At 38.1% G+C, this 22,445-nt stretch overlaps 1 protein-coding gene across 1 annotated transcript in view; it reads left to right on the top strand.

The window, feature by feature from the left end:
* The window catches only part of EVC (EvC ciliary complex subunit 1), a 50,311-nt gene that overhangs the window by 679 nt on the left and 27,187 nt on the right, over window positions 1-22,445 (top strand). Inside the window, 11 exon segments of the mRNA XM_036382118.2 lie at window positions 2,759-2,869; window positions 5,252-5,335; window positions 5,856-6,088; window positions 6,996-7,080; window positions 9,268-9,366; window positions 11,518-11,655; window positions 13,486-13,644; window positions 15,108-15,249; window positions 15,252-15,323; window positions 18,946-19,094; window positions 21,902-22,000. Coding sequence (XP_036238011.1) covers window positions 2,759-2,869; window positions 5,252-5,335; window positions 5,856-6,088; window positions 6,996-7,080; window positions 9,268-9,366; window positions 11,518-11,655; window positions 13,486-13,644; window positions 15,108-15,249; window positions 15,252-15,323; window positions 18,946-19,094; window positions 21,902-22,000 — 1,371 coding nt within the window.

Here is a 22,445-nt window from a genome sequence, read left to right on the forward strand (position 1 = left end):
GCTGAAAGAAATAGACTAACTCTAAAAGGAGGCCGGTGAAAGTGTTGAAGTGTTCTGAGTGTTGTCCCCCTGGCCTGTATCTCTAACATTTGTGACCGGCAAGTTGCTTCTCGCAACCATCGCTTCGTGTACGAGGCAGTGTTGCTTTTGGGGATAATGGAAGATGTACCTGGTTTGCAGAAGCTTTGTGAGATAATTGAAAATAAACGCTAGTTTTTGTCCTAAACCTGTAATTTTATTTCCAAAGTATTTTACAGACTTTTCCAAAGTTCATGTTACAACACAGCACAGAATGTTAGTACTAACCCACTGCAATAACTTAGCACTGAGAGTATGCACATGGATACCTAAAGAAATAAAGGAGCCTGAGCACTGCTGATGGTTTGCTTGATGCCAAACTAACATGGTTTTCTAAAGTGTGTGATTTTGTTAATAACATACTGGGTGTTCTCTTTTAAGTACTGTGGTTTGTATCTCTTTATTTCATAACGTTTCTTTGGACTCGAAGTTTGCAGAGGCAGCATGTGCCCCCCAAACCAGGCAGGCACCCATCTACCAGGCAGATATATTTTCTGAGAATTGTTACTGATTGATGCTTTATCCTCCCATCTCACTTAGACCCAGGTCATGTTGGACTGACTGGATGCAGTGGTTGGTGCTGGCACAGCAGTGGGATTTGGAGTTCTGCAGAGTTCTGCCAGCCTGCAGGTGCAGGGTCTGGTCCAGCTTGGTTTTTCACCACACCTTTTTTGACTTATAACAGCTCTGCTGCATGTGTGTATCTGCTAGTGTTGATCATCATTAAACATGACATAGGAGACAAATTCTCTAGTTCCTAACTGCTTTTAAGTTGGAGGATTAAAGTTCTGTTTGAAGCCAGACATCAGGCTAGTAATGGAGGCACTTCAAATGCTGGATCAATGCATCCTGTGCAAGTACAAGCCCTTCTGATTCAATTGCTCATTTTCCATGCCTTAATAGGTGTATCTTTATTGTACTGCCATTACCAACTCAAATGTAGTCATGTGCAATTTTATCCTTTATGTCATATATGTCAATAGGGAATAGAAGCTGTCAGTTCTCCCTGGTCTGGATCTTCAGATGCATTTAGATATTTAAATGCTATTAAAATCACTGCTGCTGCCCTAAAAGGGTTATTTATTTTGAAGGAAAAATAAACTGCTTGCTGGTGCATACAGAGCACATTGCAGGGTGGGAAGGTTGTATCCTGTAGGTCTGATTTCCCCAATTGAACAGGGCAACCTTAGACTGTTCCTCCTTCCCACTATCTGCCCCAGCAATGCTATGGAGCAATCAGGTGCTGAACTGCACATATTGCAGCCTTCTGTAGCCAAAGTAAAACAGGGATAGTATTCTTGAGTATATGTTCCATCCCAAGCAGCTAAATGATCCTTAGTGTGGTAGCAGGGCAAGTACCTGGAGCCTGAAGCGGCTTTAAGCACCACAGTAAGCCAACACATTTGTCACTCAGCCTCAGTTAATCTCGCTCAGGCTAAATTATAGCCTAAGTTATAATAGTTATAACTATTTTATAGATTACAGCCCGAATCCATGGGACTTGGATGCATGGAGGATGCATAAGTCCCTTATTTGTTGATTTGTACGCAGGATACACTGGGATATTTTTAAGAACTCATTACCGTGGTAACAAATAAATTACAAGATTGCTGAGGGAGATTTGTAGCTTTCTTTTCTCATCAGTAGATTTTTAGGAACCAGCATCTGCACTTCAGCACATCTAAAAGGCTAACTCAAAAATATAGTCTGAATTATTGCACTATCTAAGATCCAGAGAGGTGACAGAGGCAAGTCATACAGGATTAAGTGTGTTCCAAAGCTGGGCTGTTCTCTGTGTTCTGGGAAAATGGACTGCTTTACCTACCAAATGGCCAAATAATTTAAGGTGAACCTTTCCATAAGAGAGTGACATGCATAATGTGTGCAGCTGTATCATTAGACTACATCCAAAAGTAGTCAGTGGATTGAAAACCTGAAAAAGAATTTAAAAAGTCATCCATGTAGTGTGGCTGCTATCTTTTGCTTCACTAAAAAAAATAAATATCTTTGCAATGCTGTGTTTGGAGGGAGGCACATTAGTGTTGTTTTCTGATCTCTACAGTGTGTAGGGAAGATCAAGTATAGCAGGAGGTTTCATTGCCACAGAATCTGTATCCCTACCAGTGGCTTCTTGTGTTTGTGAAGTGAGGCCAATAATATGGGCTACTTTTGGAGAAGGAAGGTGATGAACATTTTCTGATAGTTACTTCTCCATGACAGGAACTTCCACACACATAAAGCTTCATTTAGGAAGTCTCATGGCCAGGGACAAAAAATACTTGGCATTCTCTTTATTGCTGGTAATTATAGACAATTTTAGTTAACTTGCTGTAATTGAGATGTTTGAGCTCAGACTATGAGGTTGACTCCACAGTCTGTAGTATGACATTTTGAGAGCAGATGGATTGATTTGACAGGTTCACAGCCTCTTAAAACTTTTTCAGATTAAAATTCTACTCCTGGAATGACAAATTTAAAAGTTCATTAATTGTAATTATTCCTATCTGAATATGTAAAATTTTCATCCATTTTCAGATTGTTTTTTTCCAAAATTTTCAACTAATACTGGAATAATTTTCATGATGGAGACATGAATGTATCCAGGCTGCTGTGGAAGATGTTTCCAGTTAACCTGTATGATCTCATGTGTTACATTTTATGTTTTCTCTTGGAATTTCAGAAAGATGATTCTCAAAGACTTCTGGAAAGCTTCAATGCTGATGAAAAAGAGCACACACTCATGAAAAGTAAAGCAGAACCCTATACATCAAAAGAGGAGATGGTGCTGGAGGTAAAGCTCTGCTCTTGTAGGTGGATGTCCATTTTGCTGCTTGTAACAGTGAACATGTTCAGGGCCTGCTCCAAATTGTCTTATTTTTAGTGGCTTTGGAGAGAGACCTTTAAAAGTGTTCAGAAAAATGTAAGATGGAGAGTGGGAGTTGGTTGCTGCTTATGAATGCAACCATTTTGAGCACTTATTCCCCTTATGAATTCCATTTCTCCTGAGGCACTCTTTGGATATTTTAATCAAGATCCTGAGTTCTTTTTGGACAGAGACTTCTTTGCTTTCATCTCTATGTTTTCCTTAGTTTCAAAAGGCTGATGGGATAAATTAACACGATTAACATAAGAAAAAGTTTGTAAGTGCTGAAAGACCACTGTGGTGAGCTGGGATTCAAAGACAATTAGAGAATCTGTGAAAAAAAGTAGAAATATAAATTTAACAACCCACTCTCAATGGAAACATCAAGTAATTTAAGTAACTTTTTTTTTTATAATCCCAAAATAACTGGAAACCAGTCCTACTGTGTAGTCATTAGAGCACTATTTTTCACCCAAACCTGATTTGACTGGTCTTGCTGGAGCTAAAGATTGGGATTTAAACTGCTCATTTAAAAATGTTCAGCTGACTCATTCAGTCTCTTATACATAAATTAAATACATGGATAAAATGTCAGTCATAACCAGCCATTCTAGTGCTTAGCTTGTAACAAGAACTGGTTTCAAGAAAATGTTATTGTTAACATTGAAACTGTTGGTTTAAATCCTGACAGGTAATGGATCTTCATTTCACCCTTTGATCAGGAGTGGTGACACAACATGCTTGGTCATTTTGCTTGAGTTAAAGTAGAATATAACAAGTGAGCATGGATTAGGTTATTTTTGGAAGTGTAAATGTTGTGGGAGAGCTCAGACAATTTTACATCTTTATGCTTATTACAGTGTTTTTGAAATCGGATCACAGTCTTTTAGAGGTGATAATTCACAACTCTATCCATTTCCATAACATAGCTCATTTATAAGACATTAAGAGGTAACCATGTTATTTGAGGGGACTTTCTCCCACCTATCTGTCTATCTACTGAAATTATATGTATTTTTTTCTACTAATTTGTTCTGATTTCCAGAGGCTTTTGCTGTTACTAGCATCCAATTGACATTTTATGAAGAAGCATAGATGGAAAATGCTTTTAATTAGGTTAGAGCACTTCAGAAAAACAGGTATTTTCATTCTGAGACTTTTCACATTGCAGTAATACCATAATTACTGTATTAATAATAATTGTGTGTTACTTATGCCTGCTGAGAAGCAGGATGTGTTAGTTCTAGCTGCAATACAGCTTTCCAGCTTTGCACTGGCTGCTCTGCCTCCAGTCACTGCAGAGCAATAGCTCTGTCCACTCCTGTCCCTGATGGGATACTGCAGTGCTGAGACTGCTCACCAGGGACAACTTTATCAGTAAACCCAAAAATGGAAATAAATGAAGTGAGATGGAAAAGTGCAATGGTAGAAGTCCAGTGAATTACATAGTTTGCTCTTCTCTTTCTATTTCCATTTTTAGACTCTATTAGTGCTTTGATATTTCCTAGAAAAAGCTTTATGAAAAACCCCGTGTTTTGACAAATCAGTCTTTCACATTTCACATAACAAAACCAAAAGAGATAAAATAGGAAGTCCTAGAGCTTGGATTTACACATTTTATCTGCTATTTATAGCCAAACTTTTATTAAGCAATACCTAACCTCTGAAAACAAATTATGATCCTATTGTTCCAGCATATAGAAGAAGGTAGTAGTAGAAAGTCAGATTATGTGATTATGTGATTATGTGATACAGAAAATTGTGTGAAAAGAATTCAGTATCTGTTAAAAGTTCTTTGGAAAAACATGGTTATTTTCTCTAGATTTTGGGTAAGGGTTGTATTATAAAAGTTTTTCCTAGGGCAAAATGATGACTGTATTTGCTTAATTTATTGTTTCTTTATTTAAATTGAAAGACAGAATTTATGGCCATGATGATATCTGTGAGTTTATTATCCTTTAGTGGTTTTTAGTATTAGTCTCATTTGTAAAATCTTTGGCTGTTGCTAAGGGTACGGAGGTGGTGGCAAGACACGAAATGAAAATACTTTGGAAATACCAGATACTACCTGTTTTCTCCTGAAGAATTAAAAATATTTTGTAGCAGTGGCAATGACAAGAGTTCCCTTTTCAAGTTTTCCTACTTGGAATGAGCCTTATGAGAAGACTTCTTGCACCAAAGCAGGGACAATCAATGAACAGCTATCAATAGGAACATTTAAGCTGTGTAACAAAAAGGAGCACACGATACTTAAAGTGAATAATTGCCAGATCTGCTGTTCTCAAATGTTTTTTGTTCTTTTCCATACAGGAAGGTGAGTCTCCTCTGAACAGTAACATTGCAGCATTTGCATTAAAGGCAAAAGTGATCTATCCCATCAACCAGAAATTTAGGGTAAGGTTGTAGATTCTACTTGTAAAAATTAATGGCAATCATTCTGTGTCAGAGTAAATTGCAGAGTCAAGTAATGGAAGAAAATTTACTGCCAATCTGCTTAGTAGAGATCTTTCCTTTTTTAATAGTCCATTGACTCAGGGCTTATTCTGTAAGGTGTCAGCTGCTTTCAGCTCCCCTTCATTGCTGGAACCTGCAATGCTTTACATGGTGTCCAGTCAATTTTCACTGTATTTAAGAGAGCTTGTCTGCCCCTTAACATTAATGGGAGTTGGATCTGTCTAAGGAGCCATAAGAAAAACACCACAAGGATCTGAAAGAGAAAGCATACACCAAGCAGCTAACTACAACAGAAGAATGCTTTCCTGGGCAATACAAAAGCCTCTCATGTACATGGAAACAGTTTTGCTGTGTACACTGTTTAACTTTTCCCTTAAAAGTAAACACTGAAAATTGATGTGATGTTTGTCTCCTTATTGTGTTGTATTAATTCACCTTGTGAATTTCCTTTGACTTGTAGCCTCTGGCAGATGGCTCATCCAATCCATCTTTGCATGAGAATCCAAAGCAAGCAGTTCTGCCTAATCAAGTGGTGGAGACATCTATGTCAGGCAGCCTGGGATCCCTGAGCCAGGGAGACAAGGAGGACTGTAGCTCCTCCACAACAATCCATTCCACAACAAGTGATGACAGGTTTCAGGCTCGAGCCTTTCTAAAGGTGGCCGGCTTCCCTGAAGTGCTGACATGTGAGAGGTAAGCAGTAAACCTGACCTTGTTTGGTCAATTCCTGTGTTTTTAGGACAGTCACTAAAGGTAAAAGGCTGGGTATGAATGCACACAGTCACCACATCACAACAGGGTTATCTGCTTATAACCCTAAAAAAGTTGTTGGGAGATTATTACATTAAGCTGTTGGAAGTCATCCTGTTCTTTGTGAAATTTTGGTAATCAGAGCTGGCCAAAAGCTGTCTCATAAAGGTGTTAGAATGAGGAGATGTCTTTGTTATGTCTCGTATGCTCAGTTCACCTGTGTTGGGGATGGAGTTCTCTGCACTGTACAATGACATCTCACACTGCAGGTGCCTTGAGAACACTCAGTGTTCTGTTCTCTCTGTTTTAGTGAGAGCTACTCATGTCTTACTCTGGGAAAACAGTTCCTGTCTGACACTGCTGATGAGCAGGTAGAGGTAATTGAAACGGACTGTTAGCTCTGATTTCCTTTCAGCTGCACCAGGGCAAGGTACCCCTAGATGAATACATGTGTCTGCACTCTCATTAGCAGGAATAACAAAATCATGTTTGTGTCCCTGAGCTGGGAAAGGTACCAGCAATGAAGAAGTTTACAAAATACCCACTCTTACTATGTCTGTTTCAATTTAAAGCCCTGCTTTCTCTGGTTGTATCCACTCATGCCTATGTTCAACTTGTCTTTTTCTAGAGGAAACTTCAGCACCGACTTAATTAAAAGCTCTGTTTGTTTACTTTTACATACAGAAATCTTTTCTGAAAAAGGAGGCAATGTAAAAGTAAAGTAACTTTACTTCTGTTTTGGGGCAGTGTTTTTAGGAGGATCTAGTGGTTAAATGAACCATATTGTGTTGTCTTTTTGTGTAACTGTCATTTAGATTGCAATTAATGCATTTTTAATCTTTTTTTTTAGTTTTGATGTTAAGCTCTGCCTTTGCAGTCTTACTTTACAAGATCTCATGCTTCTTGGTACTGAACTCAGAAAAGAAAAAAATGTGGTAGGTACTTATATCTCATTTATAGCTCATTGTTTTGAAAATCTTAGCTGAATATTAGTTTATGAAATAACATAAACAGCTGGCTAGGTGAGATGTAATGCAGCAGAGTTGCATTTCCACATTGACTTTTTTCCTCCTACTCTGCATATATATGAGCTTCCTAAGGAAGTAAAATGTGATGAAGTATACTGGTCTGTGAAATACCAATATAGCAAATACAAAAAATTGGTTTAAGTATTACTTCAGAGATTAACATACAGCACTTGAGGCTCATAAGAAGAGGTAATAAATTATTTAATAGGTGAGTTTGTCTTTAGGACAAACTTGCTTGTTTGTGTGTTGAGACTCCAGAAACTTAAAGCTTTTGGAATAAAATGGAAAATTCAGTTCATCTCCATCAGTACCATTGTAGTAAGTACAATAGTTCTGAATTTTTAAAGTTGTAGGATTTAGGTACCATTTAAACCATAGATAACTACCTGCATCAAGTCACAGCATCCAAAACTGACAAGGAAAAAAAAAAAGAAAAGAAAAACAAAGTACAATTAAGGTCATGGGACATTATGGGATATTCAGTAATGATTGTTTGTGGTGCCTAGCCATGCACCATTACTGCTACTGAGGTTTAGCTCAATAAATATGAATCTGGGCATAAAGTCTATAACTTTTTCCTCCCCTCTTTTCTTGAGCTCTGTTTAAACAAAATTGGTAATTTCTGTTATAATTTACTAAATCCACTGAGAATATTTCAAAGGGTGGGATTTTCTGAAGAAATTTCTACACAACCTAAAGGAGGAAACAGGAAAGTAAACCTGGGAAGCAGTTTCTCATGTAATGGATTACCCACATTAGTTAAATGAGAAAGGGAACTTGTGATCAGATTCCAGAAGGAAGTTTAGCTTGATTATAGAAGGTTGAACTTGATGTCAAAGCTAATAATCAATTTCTAAGGAAGGTAAGTAGCAACATAGTGATGTAATCACAGAAACACAGAGAAAATGAGCACTTAACACGCTTTGTGGCCCACTAGAAATACCCACAAAGGACTTAGACCTTTAGCTGAATATTTAAATAGCTTTATATTTTTGTCAGAAGGTAAAAAAGGGAAAAAATAAATCAGCCTGAGAATAATTTCTACCTTTCCCACTCTGCTTTCTCTGATTTCAGTTTTTCTTGGCATCAAGTCTAAAGAAATACATCCTTTTCTATCAGTCTTCTCCTGAACCCTTTTTTTTTCTTTTTACTGTATATGGTATCTTGGTAATGTGTCCAAAACATTTGCAAGTGAGATCCAAAACATGACTGCTATATGGTTTTCTCTTCTATTGGGCTCTAATTATAATATATTTCCAGATTTTGCTCACCTGACATGAGCTTCAATAACTGTTTCAATATGTAAATATGTATTCATTTATGTTTTTATATGTTTTATGCAGGGAAGTTTTGCATCATCTTGTTTTCAAGATTATAAGGAACAGGCAGGTGGCTGTTATATTTCATGTATTTTTATTTCCACACTGGAAAATGCTGCAGCAGTTACTAATGAAATGAATTAACCTTACACTGAAACTCTAATTGAGGGAAGAGGGGAAAAGGTTAAGCAAAAGTTTTCCCAGTGTTAAAAAATAAAAAATGTCTTTTTGAAGACACTAGTATTACAGTCTTAAAAAAAAAGGCACACAAATGGGAAATAAGTATTTTTCTTGCAAGAGAAGCTAGCTAGAACTTGAGATAGTTTCTTTTGGGTTGTATATAAAAATGTTTGATGTATTATGTGGCTGAGTACAGTTGAAGTCAGAGTAATGAGTCTTTAGTATCTTTTGAATAGTTACTGTCTTCCAGTTTAGGGGTTCATTAACCTTTAGAAAAATGGGCTTTGTATTTTCAAGTGATCTGCATTTTCTCCAGTCAAGAATAGTTTAAAATGTGTCTGTCTGGTTATAAGGATTTTTGAGATTATGTGTAACAACATCTTCCAGTATCTCACTGGAGCCAAAACCAGAGAATTTTTCACAGTGCAAGTACTGGAGAGTCGCTGGTGATAAATCTGTTCATTTGTCTGTTGTTTCTCTTATGATTCGCTATAATCTCCCTGATTGATTTAAATCAGCAAAATATATCACAAAGATGTTCTTACAATGACAGACAGGCACTTAAACTGGAGGTTGTTTTCTTCCTTTTAAACAGATGTTTATTCAGATTTTCAAGATATACCTCACAGATTTCCATCGTAAAAAGAAGATTACTGATGGTTTGTTGAAGAAGATCCTTTTAAATCAGGAAAATGTAAGTGGGTTTGTTGGTTAGTACTTAAGACCATACAAAATAAGAGTTAATTTTATTACCACAGCAGGCCATTTCACCTATTCCTTTTGAACAGCCATGTCATTTGTAATCTATTTCTGAAGAAAATGCAAAGAAACTCCCTTGTTAGTTGATTTTCTACATTACCTTGTATGCTTTTCCTCCTTGTTGCTGTATGAAGTGATCTACGTAATCTGTTAAAGATAAAATATTTTGTAGTTGAATCCATTTAAACAGAACATTTTGAACCCCATTCACTCAGATTTAATAATTTCTAATTACCAGTGGCTTTGTTTGGTCCCAGGTATCTTGCTGATAATAAAATAGCAGGAAATAAAGTAGCAGTATGACACTCAAGGCTTTCATCAGGGAAAAATATACTTATTTTACTCATCATCCTTTTTTCTTTCATGTACTTGCATTGTAGTCCATATGCCACTTCTGAACTGGAAGACATATATTGACAATCAATGTATTTCAGGTAGTCACAATACTATTGTCAAGGTTGTTAGAAGGATCAAAAAGCTTTACAAAACTATAGAAAATAGGAGAGCTATTGGTTCCACTTTCTAGTTTAGAGGCACAGAAAAATCTGGATTGAGAAGCATATCTTGAGATTTTCTGGCCCAGCCTTCTGTAGGAAGCTTTGTCTTAGGTAAGGTTATCCAGTGCCCTGCCAATCCAAGTCTTGAATGTTTGTACTGAGAGCAGCCTAATCACAGCAGCAATTATGCTTTTCTTACATGTAGATGGAATTTCACATCTGGACATTTGTCTATCAGCTCATGAGCACTAGTTGTCGAATACTTTGTACAGTCTCACAGTCTGTGAATTACTATAACAATTTCTGTAGTTGTACCCTATGATTTATATCAGAAGGTATTTTGCCTTAAAGCACTTTTCTGCCTTGAATCCTCAGGTTTAGTATTAAAACTTATTGTATTTACTAGATGAAAAGTGAGAATAGATGTGCAAAATCCTTTTACTGGTGGTCTTCTGGTAATGACTTCAAATTATAAACAGGGCTGATCTAGAATAGGCATTTTTCTTGACAGAACCTAATCCTCAGTGAAGTTTGATGGCATCACTGTCCTCATGCTCCTAGGATGCTGCAAGACAAGGACTAAATCCACATAATTAGGTGCAATAATTGTCAGAGAAGTCCAGTTGTTTAAGTTCCAGTACAGGGTTTCTGTGTCCTATATGATGGAGAGAAAGATCTTGTAAACCTGACAGTCTTAGAGGACAGGTATCATACAAGGAACAAGGCTGGTTATGACCACCATGTAAAAGAGATGTTACATGTTTCATTGCAGACAGCCTTTTCCACTTTTAATTCTGCATCATAAAAATTCATAGGATTTTGATGAAATTGTTAGTGAAGCTTGTCAAACTCTACTTACATTTCTTTAAGGCATAAAGGTATCAAGTTAATGCATTGATAGCCAAAAGTGGATGGTGTTAGAAGTCAGTGCTTGCTATGTAAGGCATGTTGCAGTGAAGGAAGAGTCACCCTTTTCACTATCAGCTTACTAGGCAATGGCATCAGACTAGTATTTGTCAGCAACATCAGCTTTCATAAAAAATCACCCTGGTTTCTAAAGGACTGAAAAGCTGTGAAACCTCATGCAATCATGCAACCTATAATGTGTCCCTTATGAGCATTACAGGTGTGTTCATCCATGTGTATTCATCCAGCACTCTGCAGGAATCACTATCTGATTATCACCAGGATACTTACCTGAGCTTTGAAACACAGCATGTACACTCGTAGCAGCCATTTAAGATGGGGCGCATGCATTTAAATAAAAGCATTGGTAGATAGATTGTAGGGATTATTAATGTAAAAGCTCTTGAAGCAGTGTTTACTGATGAATTCAGCAGAGATGGATTATGGTCTTGACTACTCACATCCTAGTGGAAATGTATGTATTTGTATTAAGTTTACTTCAGAGCTGCCATATATCTGGAGATTTCCTTGCTTGCTACAGAAAGTACATTACCATGAACAGAACTTTCTGAACACTCCATCTTCATTAGCAATGAGCCAGAACTGACATACAAATCCACTCCCAAATTTAGAAGTTATGTCTGTTTTTCTGTTTAAGTAATCACTTGATTTTTTTCCCCCAGGATTTTGAAGAATTACAGAAACAACTTGACTCTAGACTCCAGAATACTGAAATGTCAGGAGCCCGTAACTCAGAGTTCCAGACTCTAGAAGACCTGGAAAGGAGGGAAAGGGAATATTCCGAGCACATAATAGATAATGTAACTTTCTATTTCTTTCTAAAATTTTACTTTAATGTTTTTCTTTTGGTAGGTAGTTCTTTAGTGTAATGGTTTTGTTGAGTAGTCCACAGTTAGTATTTTATATGTGTCCTGAAATTATTTTTACTTTGCCCCAGCAAAATATTTCCAGCTCCCTTTGGTTGTCGATATGTTTTTATAAATAAAACATTTTTTATGCTTTTTGTAAAACAATACTCTTTTATCAGCTGAGAAATGTCTGGTGCTTGTCTGAGGATAAGATTTATTTCAAGCCTATGTATAGCCTGACTTTTAGGAATGTTATCCTCGCACCTTGCTTTTGTCAATCCTTGTAACTGAGTAAGGGAGTAATAAGAGCCTACAATTTTTTTCCAGCAGAAAGAAGTACTAAAACCATAGTTGCTGGGCAATGTTTTAGTATGTTTTGTGCATTTACTTTAGCAAAGCCTTTTTCTTTAGCAGCTTTCCATGTGAGAATATATTTACCTTTTTTGATGTGAAAATACAGTTTGATAGCAGGCATTTGGTTTTTTTTTTCTCTAAAGTAGGTTCACTATGTCAGTCTAGATTCAGGCTAGAAAACTGGAGGTTAAGAACATTCTATGTCCTATTCTCCAGTAAACTGAGTAATATTCTTCCCAGCCCTGTTTTGGAAGTTTGAGCAAATTGACTGCTGATGAAAATGAGAGAGTGACAGCTCTGTGAGCTGCCTGTGCTGATTGACTGTGCCACTTTAGCCCTGGACCAAACAGCCCATCACCTCAGCCTTGGGCCTTTTTCATACAGGAGTTAATATTTTCTAATGTCTGGTGATTAAGTGCTTCCCTGGGAATTCTCTCTGCTTTCTCTGAGCCCTTCACTTTATAGTGGAAGTCCTGGTAACATTGGAACATCTGCGTCAAGTTTCTTTTGTACATTAACTTTGCTCAGTGGAAAAATGATTGTTTAGAGTTTTCCAGGGTTAGTCATGTAAAAATAATTGCTGGCAACCTTGCTGAGGAACATGAAGCATTTATTCACCAGCAGTGATCATCCTTCAGTGGCTCTGTCACTCTTGTGCCTGCTGATGCTTTTCGTTGTACTGAAAATAATTTCCCTCTATGCAGATTTGTATAGCTCAGTACCTCAGTCTTCCTCTGAGAATATAAAGGAGTTTTTGCCATACTCACAGGTGCCATAGTCACTTTTTTCCCCCCAAAATTCATGGGTACTTAGTAGAAATCATGGTGATGGATGCATTTTTTTTACCTTCATGTGTACGAGTAATCCCACAGAGCACAGAATATTGCCAGTGTACACAGTCATGTTTATGGAATCAGAACCTACAACTAGGAATTGTCCATATAATAATCTATTAGAATTGGCACATACACTGTGCTGACATAAAGTATTTGTGCTTATGTAGCATTTAGCTGTGAAAGACTTTGATGGTGTAAAACAGTAATAATTTTCAGTTTTTCTTTTTTTGGTAAAAATGTTGTTTGACTAGAATACCTGCTCCTACAGCTAAATAAACTTCCCAGAATAAAAGGGATGCAGTTTATCTTCTAGGTTTTTACCATCAGTACTAAAAACACTATAGGGTCTTATAGATGCAATATGTAGAGAATTAACAAATTAACAAATTGGTGGAGATATATATATCCACCACCAATATATTATATATATTATATATAAGTCTCTTTATCTTTGCAAATTGTTCAATATAACTAATACTGAGATCTGTCTGTGACTTGTATTTCAGTAGACTCATATATATGCCTCTTTTTTAATGAAATACCAGATGATTAATGAGGGAACATGGGTTGTATTTTGATTCATATTCCACAGATGGAAGCCTTCTGGAAGCAGACTGACAAAGCCCAGCAGGATTTTTTGGACCAATCAAAATGCTCAAGTGCCAAAGCCACAAAGATAATGATGGATCTGACTGAGAAGATGATTGCAGTAGAAAGCTTGTTAAGTGAATCTCAAGACTTGCAGGCGATGGTAAAGTAAAAAAGAAATAAAAGTAGAGACGGATTTAGTCAATATGAGCAGAAAGAATTATGTCAGTGCAGAGTCTGTCAGTCGTGCCTCAGGAGTGATGTAGACTGCTTAATCCAGTTGTCTGTTTGAGCTTTATTGCTGAGAGCTCAGCTTCCATTGCACTTTAGGAGGATTCATAGGAGGGTGAACTCTCTGCACTTGAGTTCTAATTCTCAGAATACTGTTTAGGTAGTCATAAGGAAAAAGTATTATTGATGCAGATGGTGAAGCAGGAGTGAGAGCGCAAGATCCAATAGATGGAGAATTGTTACTGCGGGCATTACAAAATTTCATTTTCTTTCAAAACACTTATTCCACTTTGACTCATAAATCCTAATTTAAATTTGAGGGTGATTGTGTGTTCAGTGATTTTAATTTGAATTGAAAATTCTTATTCTTATAGGAATATGGTCTGAGGAGGGAGAACTTTGTTCATAAATGCATCAGCACTGTGCTTTATGTTGTGTTAAATCTAACTGATACCTTCTTGTTTTTTGCACAGGATATGCTGAAAGAGTTATATGTAATTTATATATTAGCATACAATTGGAATCACTGCATTTATTAGTAATTTGGTGTATAAACAGATACAATAATTATTAGCTTGTTAGTTTTGCATTGGAGCAGCTCAGTAGACTGAGATATTCCTGCGTAAAGTCACTACTGTGATGATGCTGAAATCTCATTGCAGAGGTCATTGTAGGTACATCTCTATTAATTACAGTAGGTCAGAGAATCATAGAATCATTTGGTTTGAAAAAGAGCCCTGAGATCGAGTCCAGCTGTTAACTTAGTACAGCATTGTCAAACTCTCTCTAACCTTGCAGCATTGCTTAAAGCAGCTGCACTTTCACCCAGGAAATCTTTCCCTACTGTGATCATGGGCTACTTCTTTAATAGTGCAGTGAAAACTGCTAGGCAGTAGGCAATTATACTGATTTTTAGTATATGTATTGAACTCTGTCTGACTGTGTATTTGAAGGAATCACAGCATTATCTGAATCAGGTATGTGTCCTCATTTCAAAATGAGAACCTTTACTGGTGTGCCATATAGTATCTTGAAAAGAAGTCCAGGACTTCCATGTTGTCTTCTGTCCATCTATCCTCCTTTTGCATTTAACTTTTTTCTGCAAGGCTGTTATTTTCTTTTCCAGACTTAATGTCTTCTTGACAGCTAAAAATAATGAAAAACACCAATAATTTTAGATTAGCTCTTGCAACTGAACATGCAATAAACCTACTGCTAGCCTGCACTGATCAAAATTTTCAGAAGTATTTAAGTACACGAAGATGGTTATTCACATGGTTTTGAGAAGCCTCAGTGGTTTTTTTGTGGTTTGGGAATCAATAGTTCAATGAAAGGAAAGCACAACCTTCAAAGATACATTCTTGGTTTCTAAACAGGACTTTATGTTTGGTTTAGGACATTCAGGAAAGGTTATTCAACTGGGAGCTTATGGTGAAAATGATCGATTCACTGAAGTCCTCTATACCAGAAGAGTGTAAGGGCAGATTAAATACTGTGTCAAATATTCTGGACCACTTAACTGTAAGGAATAATCTTTCAGTCGACAAAAGGAGGAGCTTCTAACAGACCTGCACAAGGCCTTCTGGGAACAGCTGGCACATTACAGTAATGGTGAGTTCTTAGACTGGATCTCATGACTTACATGAATTCTCATTGTTTTAAAGAGTAAAAAAAATGACAGCTTCAGCTGTATATACCTCTCTGTTTTAAAAAGATACTAATGAATTGGCCAGGATTGGTTTTATTCTGGAGGGTGTATGTTTAGAATGGGAACTTTGACTTCAGGCTTTTTATGTCTTGTTCCAGGTATGACTAGGTACTTTGTAATTCACATAATCTAATTTCATTAATTTGAATTGTACTTGCTACAAGTATTTGTGATACTTCTCCATTTACTGTTCACATACCTGGCATTGCTGGTCATACTGGCTGACATAAGACACTGTCTTAGGATTTCTTGATAGTATGTAAAGCCAGAAGCAATTGTGCCAAATACCAAGCAGTCGTGCTATCACTCTTCTGAAAAGATTATGTTAAAGCTTGAGATCTTCCTATAAATCTCTCTTCTTATGTCAGACTAAAATACATCTAAAATGAAGTATTTCCTTGTCCTTTTACACCTCTTGATATTGCCTATCTGAAAAGTACACAGTCATAATAAAGCCTAGGCTGACTGACCCACTGATTTAAGGTTCTCCCTGTGTCATTTTGTATGTTACCTAATGCCCAGTGTTGAAAAATATAGCCCTATCTTCTCTGAGAGGTGCTGTTTCAGGGCTCAGTGCCTCCCATCAGTACTCACAGCAAATAATGGTAAACATTTAGTCAGAAGGAAAATAATGCAAACCACTTCAACACAATTTCCAGAACCATTTCTGGTATTTTTGGACACATTTAAAGAAAATTGTCATAGCAAAATGGCATTAGGTTTAGAGTTCAGTGAACTGAATAGTCAGAATGAATGCAGTGTTGTTGCAGTATGTTCTTGCTGCAGTGCTGCTCACTCACTTTCGGCTCTTAGTGATGATAATTTGTGCCTTATCTCACGGTTATAAATTCACAGAATCACAGAATGGTTAAGATTGAAAGAACTTCTGGGGGTTGTATGGTCGACCCTGTCTGCTTAAGTAGGTTGAGCTACTGTTGGTTGCCCAGGATCATGTTCAGACAGCTTCTCTCTCCAAGAATGGAGACTCCACCTGGGCCACCTGTCCCAGTGCTCAGTCATCCTCATGGTAAAAGGAACCTCCTGTGTTTCAGTTTCCTGTGTTTCAGTTTCTGGCAGCTGCCTCTGGTCCTTTTGTTGGGCACAACAGAAGAGAATGGCTCTGTCTTCTTTGTACCCACTCTCCAGATGTTTGTATACTCAGGTGTTTATATACTTATTATGCTCAGATCCCCCCTGAGCCCTCTCTTCTCCACACTGAACAGCCCCAGCTCTCTGAGCTTTGTCTCACAGGGGACATGCTCCAGTCCATTCATCCTTGTGGCCCTTTGTTGAATTCTCTTCAGTATCTCCATGTCTCTCTTGTACTTGGCTGTGGAGCACAGAACTGGACACAGCACTCCAGGTGTGGCCTAACCAGAGTTGAATGGAGGGAAAGGATCCCCTCCCTTTATCTGCTGGCTTACGTTCAACCTGGTGTCCACCAGAACCCCAGGTCCTTTCCTGCCAAGCTCCTCTCCAGCTGGGCAGTCTCCAGCATGTGCTTGTGTGCCTGGGGTTGTTCCTCCCCAGGTGCAGCACTTTGCACTTCCCATTGTTAAACTTCAGAAGATTTGCATCAGCCCATTTCTCCAGCATGTCAGGTGCCCTGTGGATGGAAGTACAAGTATGTGTGGTGTATCAGCCACTCCTCCCATTTTTTGTGACCTCTGCAGGCTTGCTAAATTTGCACTCTGCTCCATCATCCAGGTTATTAATGAAGCTACTGAGCAGAATTGTACTCAGTATTGAGCCCTGGGCTACACCAATAGGTGCTGGCTTCCAGGTGGACTTTGAGCAAGTTTTCAGTCCATCTCACTGCTCATCCATCCTCTTCTCTGTGAGGATCTGTCAGGAGACTGCATTGAAAACCTGCCTGAAGTCAGGGTAGCCAATATCCACCACTCTCCTGTCATCTACTGTGCCAATTATTTCATCACAGAAAGTGCTGCAGACTTGATCCTCTTTCAGAGCATCTAGCTGTGTGAAAAGTTTGCTGATATTCACTAAAAAAATGTATATTGTGGTATAGTCTCTTTCGAGGATGTTTGTTTCTAAAACTGTCTATGCCTAGTTCATAGTTTTCACATAGGTTCAGCCACCAACATTCTTTAAGCATAAATGGTTGTCTCTGGGTGATTTTTCCTGCTTTTTGTCAATTTTCACTTGTTCCTAAGCAAAAATACCTCTGTCAAGGCCTTTATTTTATGCAAAGTAGGTTTTTATAGTTATATATAGCTATATATTATAGGTGGTACGTCCTGTGTAGAAGAACATTATCAACCTCCTGGTTTTAGATAGAAATGAAATGTGCTTTAAAAAAAATTATCTGGAGTGCAGCATTTATTCCAATAGAGCCTTATGTTGACCTTTCTTATGAGCTTCTAAATACAAAAGTTAAACTGTACCTATAATTCACAGAGTACAAAGCCAGCAAGATTGTGTTCCTAGGGTACAAAATAAGGAAGTATTAAAGAATCAATAGTGTTTAAAAGTAAAACACTGCTACATTTATTTAAGTGATATTTTCATTACAGGCTTTCCTGTACTTTTGGTGCACCTTCAAGTGTTCTGTCAGTGCATCATCAGCCTATGGATAAACACAATAAATTAGCATGGAGAATAAATAACATTCTTGGTACTGCAGTACTGTGCTCCTTTTGTTTCTCTACAAAGTAATTTCTTGTAGTTAAAGCAGCTTAATATAGTGGCAGAACAGCAGCCACAGGTAACTGTTCTTTTGCATCTCCCTTTAGCTGCTTGTGTCAGGAGTGAAGTACTGCTCTGGGGCAGGGTAACTGGGGGAAATTAGTAAAATTTTTCTTAGGTGGACAGGCAATGAGACATGAAGTGGCAGAACATTTAAAGCAGTGATTGCACTCAGCAGCCCAGGATGCAAATAGGCTCTTTAATTTATATATCACTTGGAGCTACAGGGGGAATGAAGTGGGGAAGAATTTAGTCCCAAATAGTTCCCATTAGTAGCACGAAATTGGAGGGACCTTGACAACTTTTACTGCAGGTTCTTGGATGAGTCACTTTAGAAGTCTGTATGTATGGGCTGTGTGCCAGTTCAAACTAATCTGAACTAGCACTGCTTTAGACCTTTTCTCCCCGCCATATGTTACTGCCCCTGTCCTTGCAGCAGCATTTGCATATCTTCAATTAGGTAATGAGACACTTACTGACCTTCCTGAAGCAGGAGGGGGAGGTTTGGGGTGCTGCATGAGGCAATCTGTTTCTTGGACTAACACACTGCCTTTGCATAAACAGCAGCACCAGTGAAAGGGAGGGTGCAGGATGGTAGCAGTCCAAAAACCTGATAGATTTAAGTGCCGTGTAACAATTTAGAAGTTCACATCTAAAAAGGCCATCAGGGTAAAAAGTAAATTTCAAATCCTGCATGGTGATTACTTGCCTATTTCACTCACTAACAGATCTCCGTGAGCTTATGTTGTGTGACAGCAGCAGATGTTGCTTTCTCCCTGTGGAGTTGTGGTGCCTAATTGTTTGTGGTTGATGTTCCAGAGTGCATGCAGCTAAGTAAAGAGCTGATCTGGAAACGGCTGGAGTGCCGTGCCAAGAAGAAGGAAGAGTTCAAACGCAGACAGGAAGCTGAACAAAGGAGTCTCCTTAGCAAAACTTTTCTTACTGAAGATGTTCATAATTTTCTCAAGGTGAACAAGTAAAAGCTTGTTTTCCCTGTTCTAGTAGTTTTTAAAGCCAAATGTATTGCAGATTTCTCCCAGTTCCGTAAAACTGGGAATTTTGGGTCCTTGTGAGAATCACGTGTGGTGGAACAGGTGGACAGGGTCAGAGCCCCTGTTGCCATGGCTGTTCCTGCAGTGTTGGTGGTGTTGCATTGGAAGAGAATGCCAATGGGGTTAATGCAAAATTGCATGTTTGGTAGAAGACATCTTTTGCTTACCTACTGTGTGTTTGCTTTAAGACAGGAAATACCTGGAGGAAACTATCCAGCCTGCATTACAGAAGGAAACAGTCTGCACTGATCTAATTGCTTTCCTATGAGTGGGGTTACTGAGGCTCAAAAGATTTACCAAATTTCAGAGAAGTAGAGGAAAAACTAATTATGATCTCTGGCAGGATGCCTTAGAGAAGGCTTTCAGTTGATAATTTAATATGGTATACAGTGGCCAGTGTAATGTTTTTGTGCTCATATTTTCTATAGAGATTTGTTGTTATTGTTCCGAATGAATATACAAAATTAGAGTTCTTAGCTGTAAATGCTGAGAGCTGCAAAATTCAAGTAACTGCTGGGAGCTGCAAACCCAAGTTATTAAGAATTAAAAAAAAATCAATATTCAATTTTCATGAAAATAAATAATTTAAGTTGAAAGTGGTTACATCCAGCAGCATTTAACTTTTGATGAAATCCAATAACTTAGATAAAATTATTGTATGAGAAGACCCAGATTCCAACTGCAGCAATCTATCAGAATTTATTGGTCTTAACACTGCAGTTTTGTACTGTGGGGCCATATTCTTTAATTATATTGTATGACTTGGATAAAGCAGTTACTATTTCTGTATGCACACCTGCCTGGCACCACCTTACTCCAAAACAAGTAGAGCAATTTTACACCTTTGGCTTTTCATAAAACCAAACTTGAGACAAGTCTGTCACACATTTTTGTAGCCAGTGTGCACTTGCGAATGTATTTTCCTTTTAGACATCATTGGACACTCTTGGATACATCCCAGATTCATTGAACAAAGCTTAAAAATGTTGCTGTAAGACCCCTTCCACAAAGGTAGAGCCACACAGCTTTGTGCAAGAGATGCTCTATTCTGTACACCTGATGAGCAGATCATTAGTCTAGAGTTTAACTAAGGCTACTCAACAGCTTTCTGACAGGCTGAGCAGGGAGGGGCAACTTGCAATTCATGCTGCAGGACAGAACACAGCTGAGTTTTAGGATTGTGAAATGCCTATGTACAAATTAAGAAAGTCAGAAATGTAATTCTTTCTGCCTGCACAGTGGGAGAGTTTTTTGTCCCAGAACAGATGGGGTCTTAAGTGCAGAAACTCTTCAAAGAACAAGAAAAATTTGTACCTGCAGCTCCCATGGTTTGAGTTAAATATTTAAAAATAACTTAAATAGTCCAGTAATTATTTTGTGAGAACAATCCAGTTGGCACTGAGGAGCTATTTTAAGTTTGTTTCATAATTTGACATCCAGCCCAACAGTAAAGGAATTGGTCGGAAAGCCTCACCATGAGCACAGAGCTGTACTCATCAAAAACACTTCTTTCCTCTGCCTTTCCCCCTTCACCTCATCAAGGGTCACACCACCATGGTAGCAGCCTTGCCAGTAACTGACCTTTCTGCTGAATTTTAAGTGGTTGCCAATTATGATAGTGGATCTTGCAATAAACTTCATTCACATCAGATTGCTCTGAACACAAGTAGGGTGGTAACAACTGACTTGCTGCAGATCTGATTTTTTTATGACAGAATGAGATATATAGTAAAGGTTAGAGTTCCTATATCATTCTTTCTCCTTCATCTATGTTTCTGTTGGAAAAGGAGGATTTTAATTTTGTCTTTTACTGCAGAGAATACGGGAATGACCAATGAAGAACACAAACCATAAAGTGTCAGTTACAGTAATCCAGTCTGGCTCTGCCTACCCACGGTGGAAATACAAGTTATAGCAGTTAATTTGTCAACTTCTGTCATAAAGTATGACTCCATGACGTGTGTGAGCTTTCAAGTCTACCTCTACAAGAATGCTGAAGCATTTATGGGCACTTAGGTCCTCTTTAGAAGAGCTCTATTGACATACCTAATGAAAAAAAACATATTTACCATGGGAGTGATAGGGAGGACTTGGCAGATTAAATCAAAATATAGAATACTTATGTATAATGCTACTCATTAGTCTGTAGGTTGAGGTAGTCTTTGTCTGTGAAATATAATCTTCCATGAGCCTGCCAACACAGTCACAGTCCTTACATGAAGAAAAAAATTGCATCCCTTCTCAAACTGGGACCAAGGACTAAGTCAGGACCACATCATAGATCAGCCTTTTAGGAACCACCATGGAACATGGTGACCAACCCCAGTGCAAAATCCCTGTACAGTGTGATACAGCTGCAACTCAGGTGTCTCATGGTGATGTCACATGGCTGTTCTGCACCTCATAGTTATGGCTATGATGTAGGGATATTCATACACTGGAAAACAGGTTTCAAGTCAGATCATTTCACGTGTTTTGTAGTAGTATTTATATATTATTTGACCCCATATTGCTGAGGCTAAGGAATTTTATACTCAAGACTGGAAAAGCTCAAATTAAGGTGGTAAGGCAAGTTCCATTTCCCTCTGAGTCATGGTTCCAGGTAAACAATTGCTGTTGTAGTGATACATGGGAAGAGCATCAAGGAAGAAAAGGGAAGCATCTGAAAAGATCTATTAAGATCTTTTCAGCTATTTAAATACACCTACTGTGTTTCTTTTTAGGCTTACCATGGGCTGATGGAGAAACACAGGCAAGCACAGTGGGATCTGGAGGAGGAGGATGACTGTGAGAGCACAGAGGCTGTCGCTGATCTCTACAAGGTGCCGCTTCTAGTGATAAATGTCATTTTCTAAATTAATTTTGAAGATTGCCTAACCTCACTGCAGTGTCAGGCCTTGGGGAGGATTGGGGAATTGCAGGAAGGATCACCTCCAGGAGTTACAGCTCCAGAAAGCTAGGCTGACAAAGCAGAAGATGGAGACAGGACAGTAGTCTTCCATATTAGCTTGCCTTTTCCATTATCTTCCCAAAACACTATGTTTCCTAACCTCATATTAGTCAGAAAATGCCTGCATGGTCTGCCAAAACATGCTGCCCAGGTGGCTGACAAGGCTGCAGTAATGTTGAGAGCATACAATGTCATTACTACAGGAGGGAGATTTCATTTATGTGGCATAATTATCTCTTCTGCACTGTCGTGGATGGTACTATTCTAAATGAACTTCACTACATCTCCAAAGACAATCTTTTCATTCATTACTCACA

This window comes from Molothrus ater, chromosome 4 (assembly GCF_012460135.2).
Source record: "Molothrus ater isolate BHLD 08-10-18 breed brown headed cowbird chromosome 4, BPBGC_Mater_1.1, whole genome shotgun sequence".
In the NCBI taxonomy this organism is placed as follows: domain Eukaryota; kingdom Metazoa; phylum Chordata; class Aves; order Passeriformes; family Icteridae; genus Molothrus; species Molothrus ater.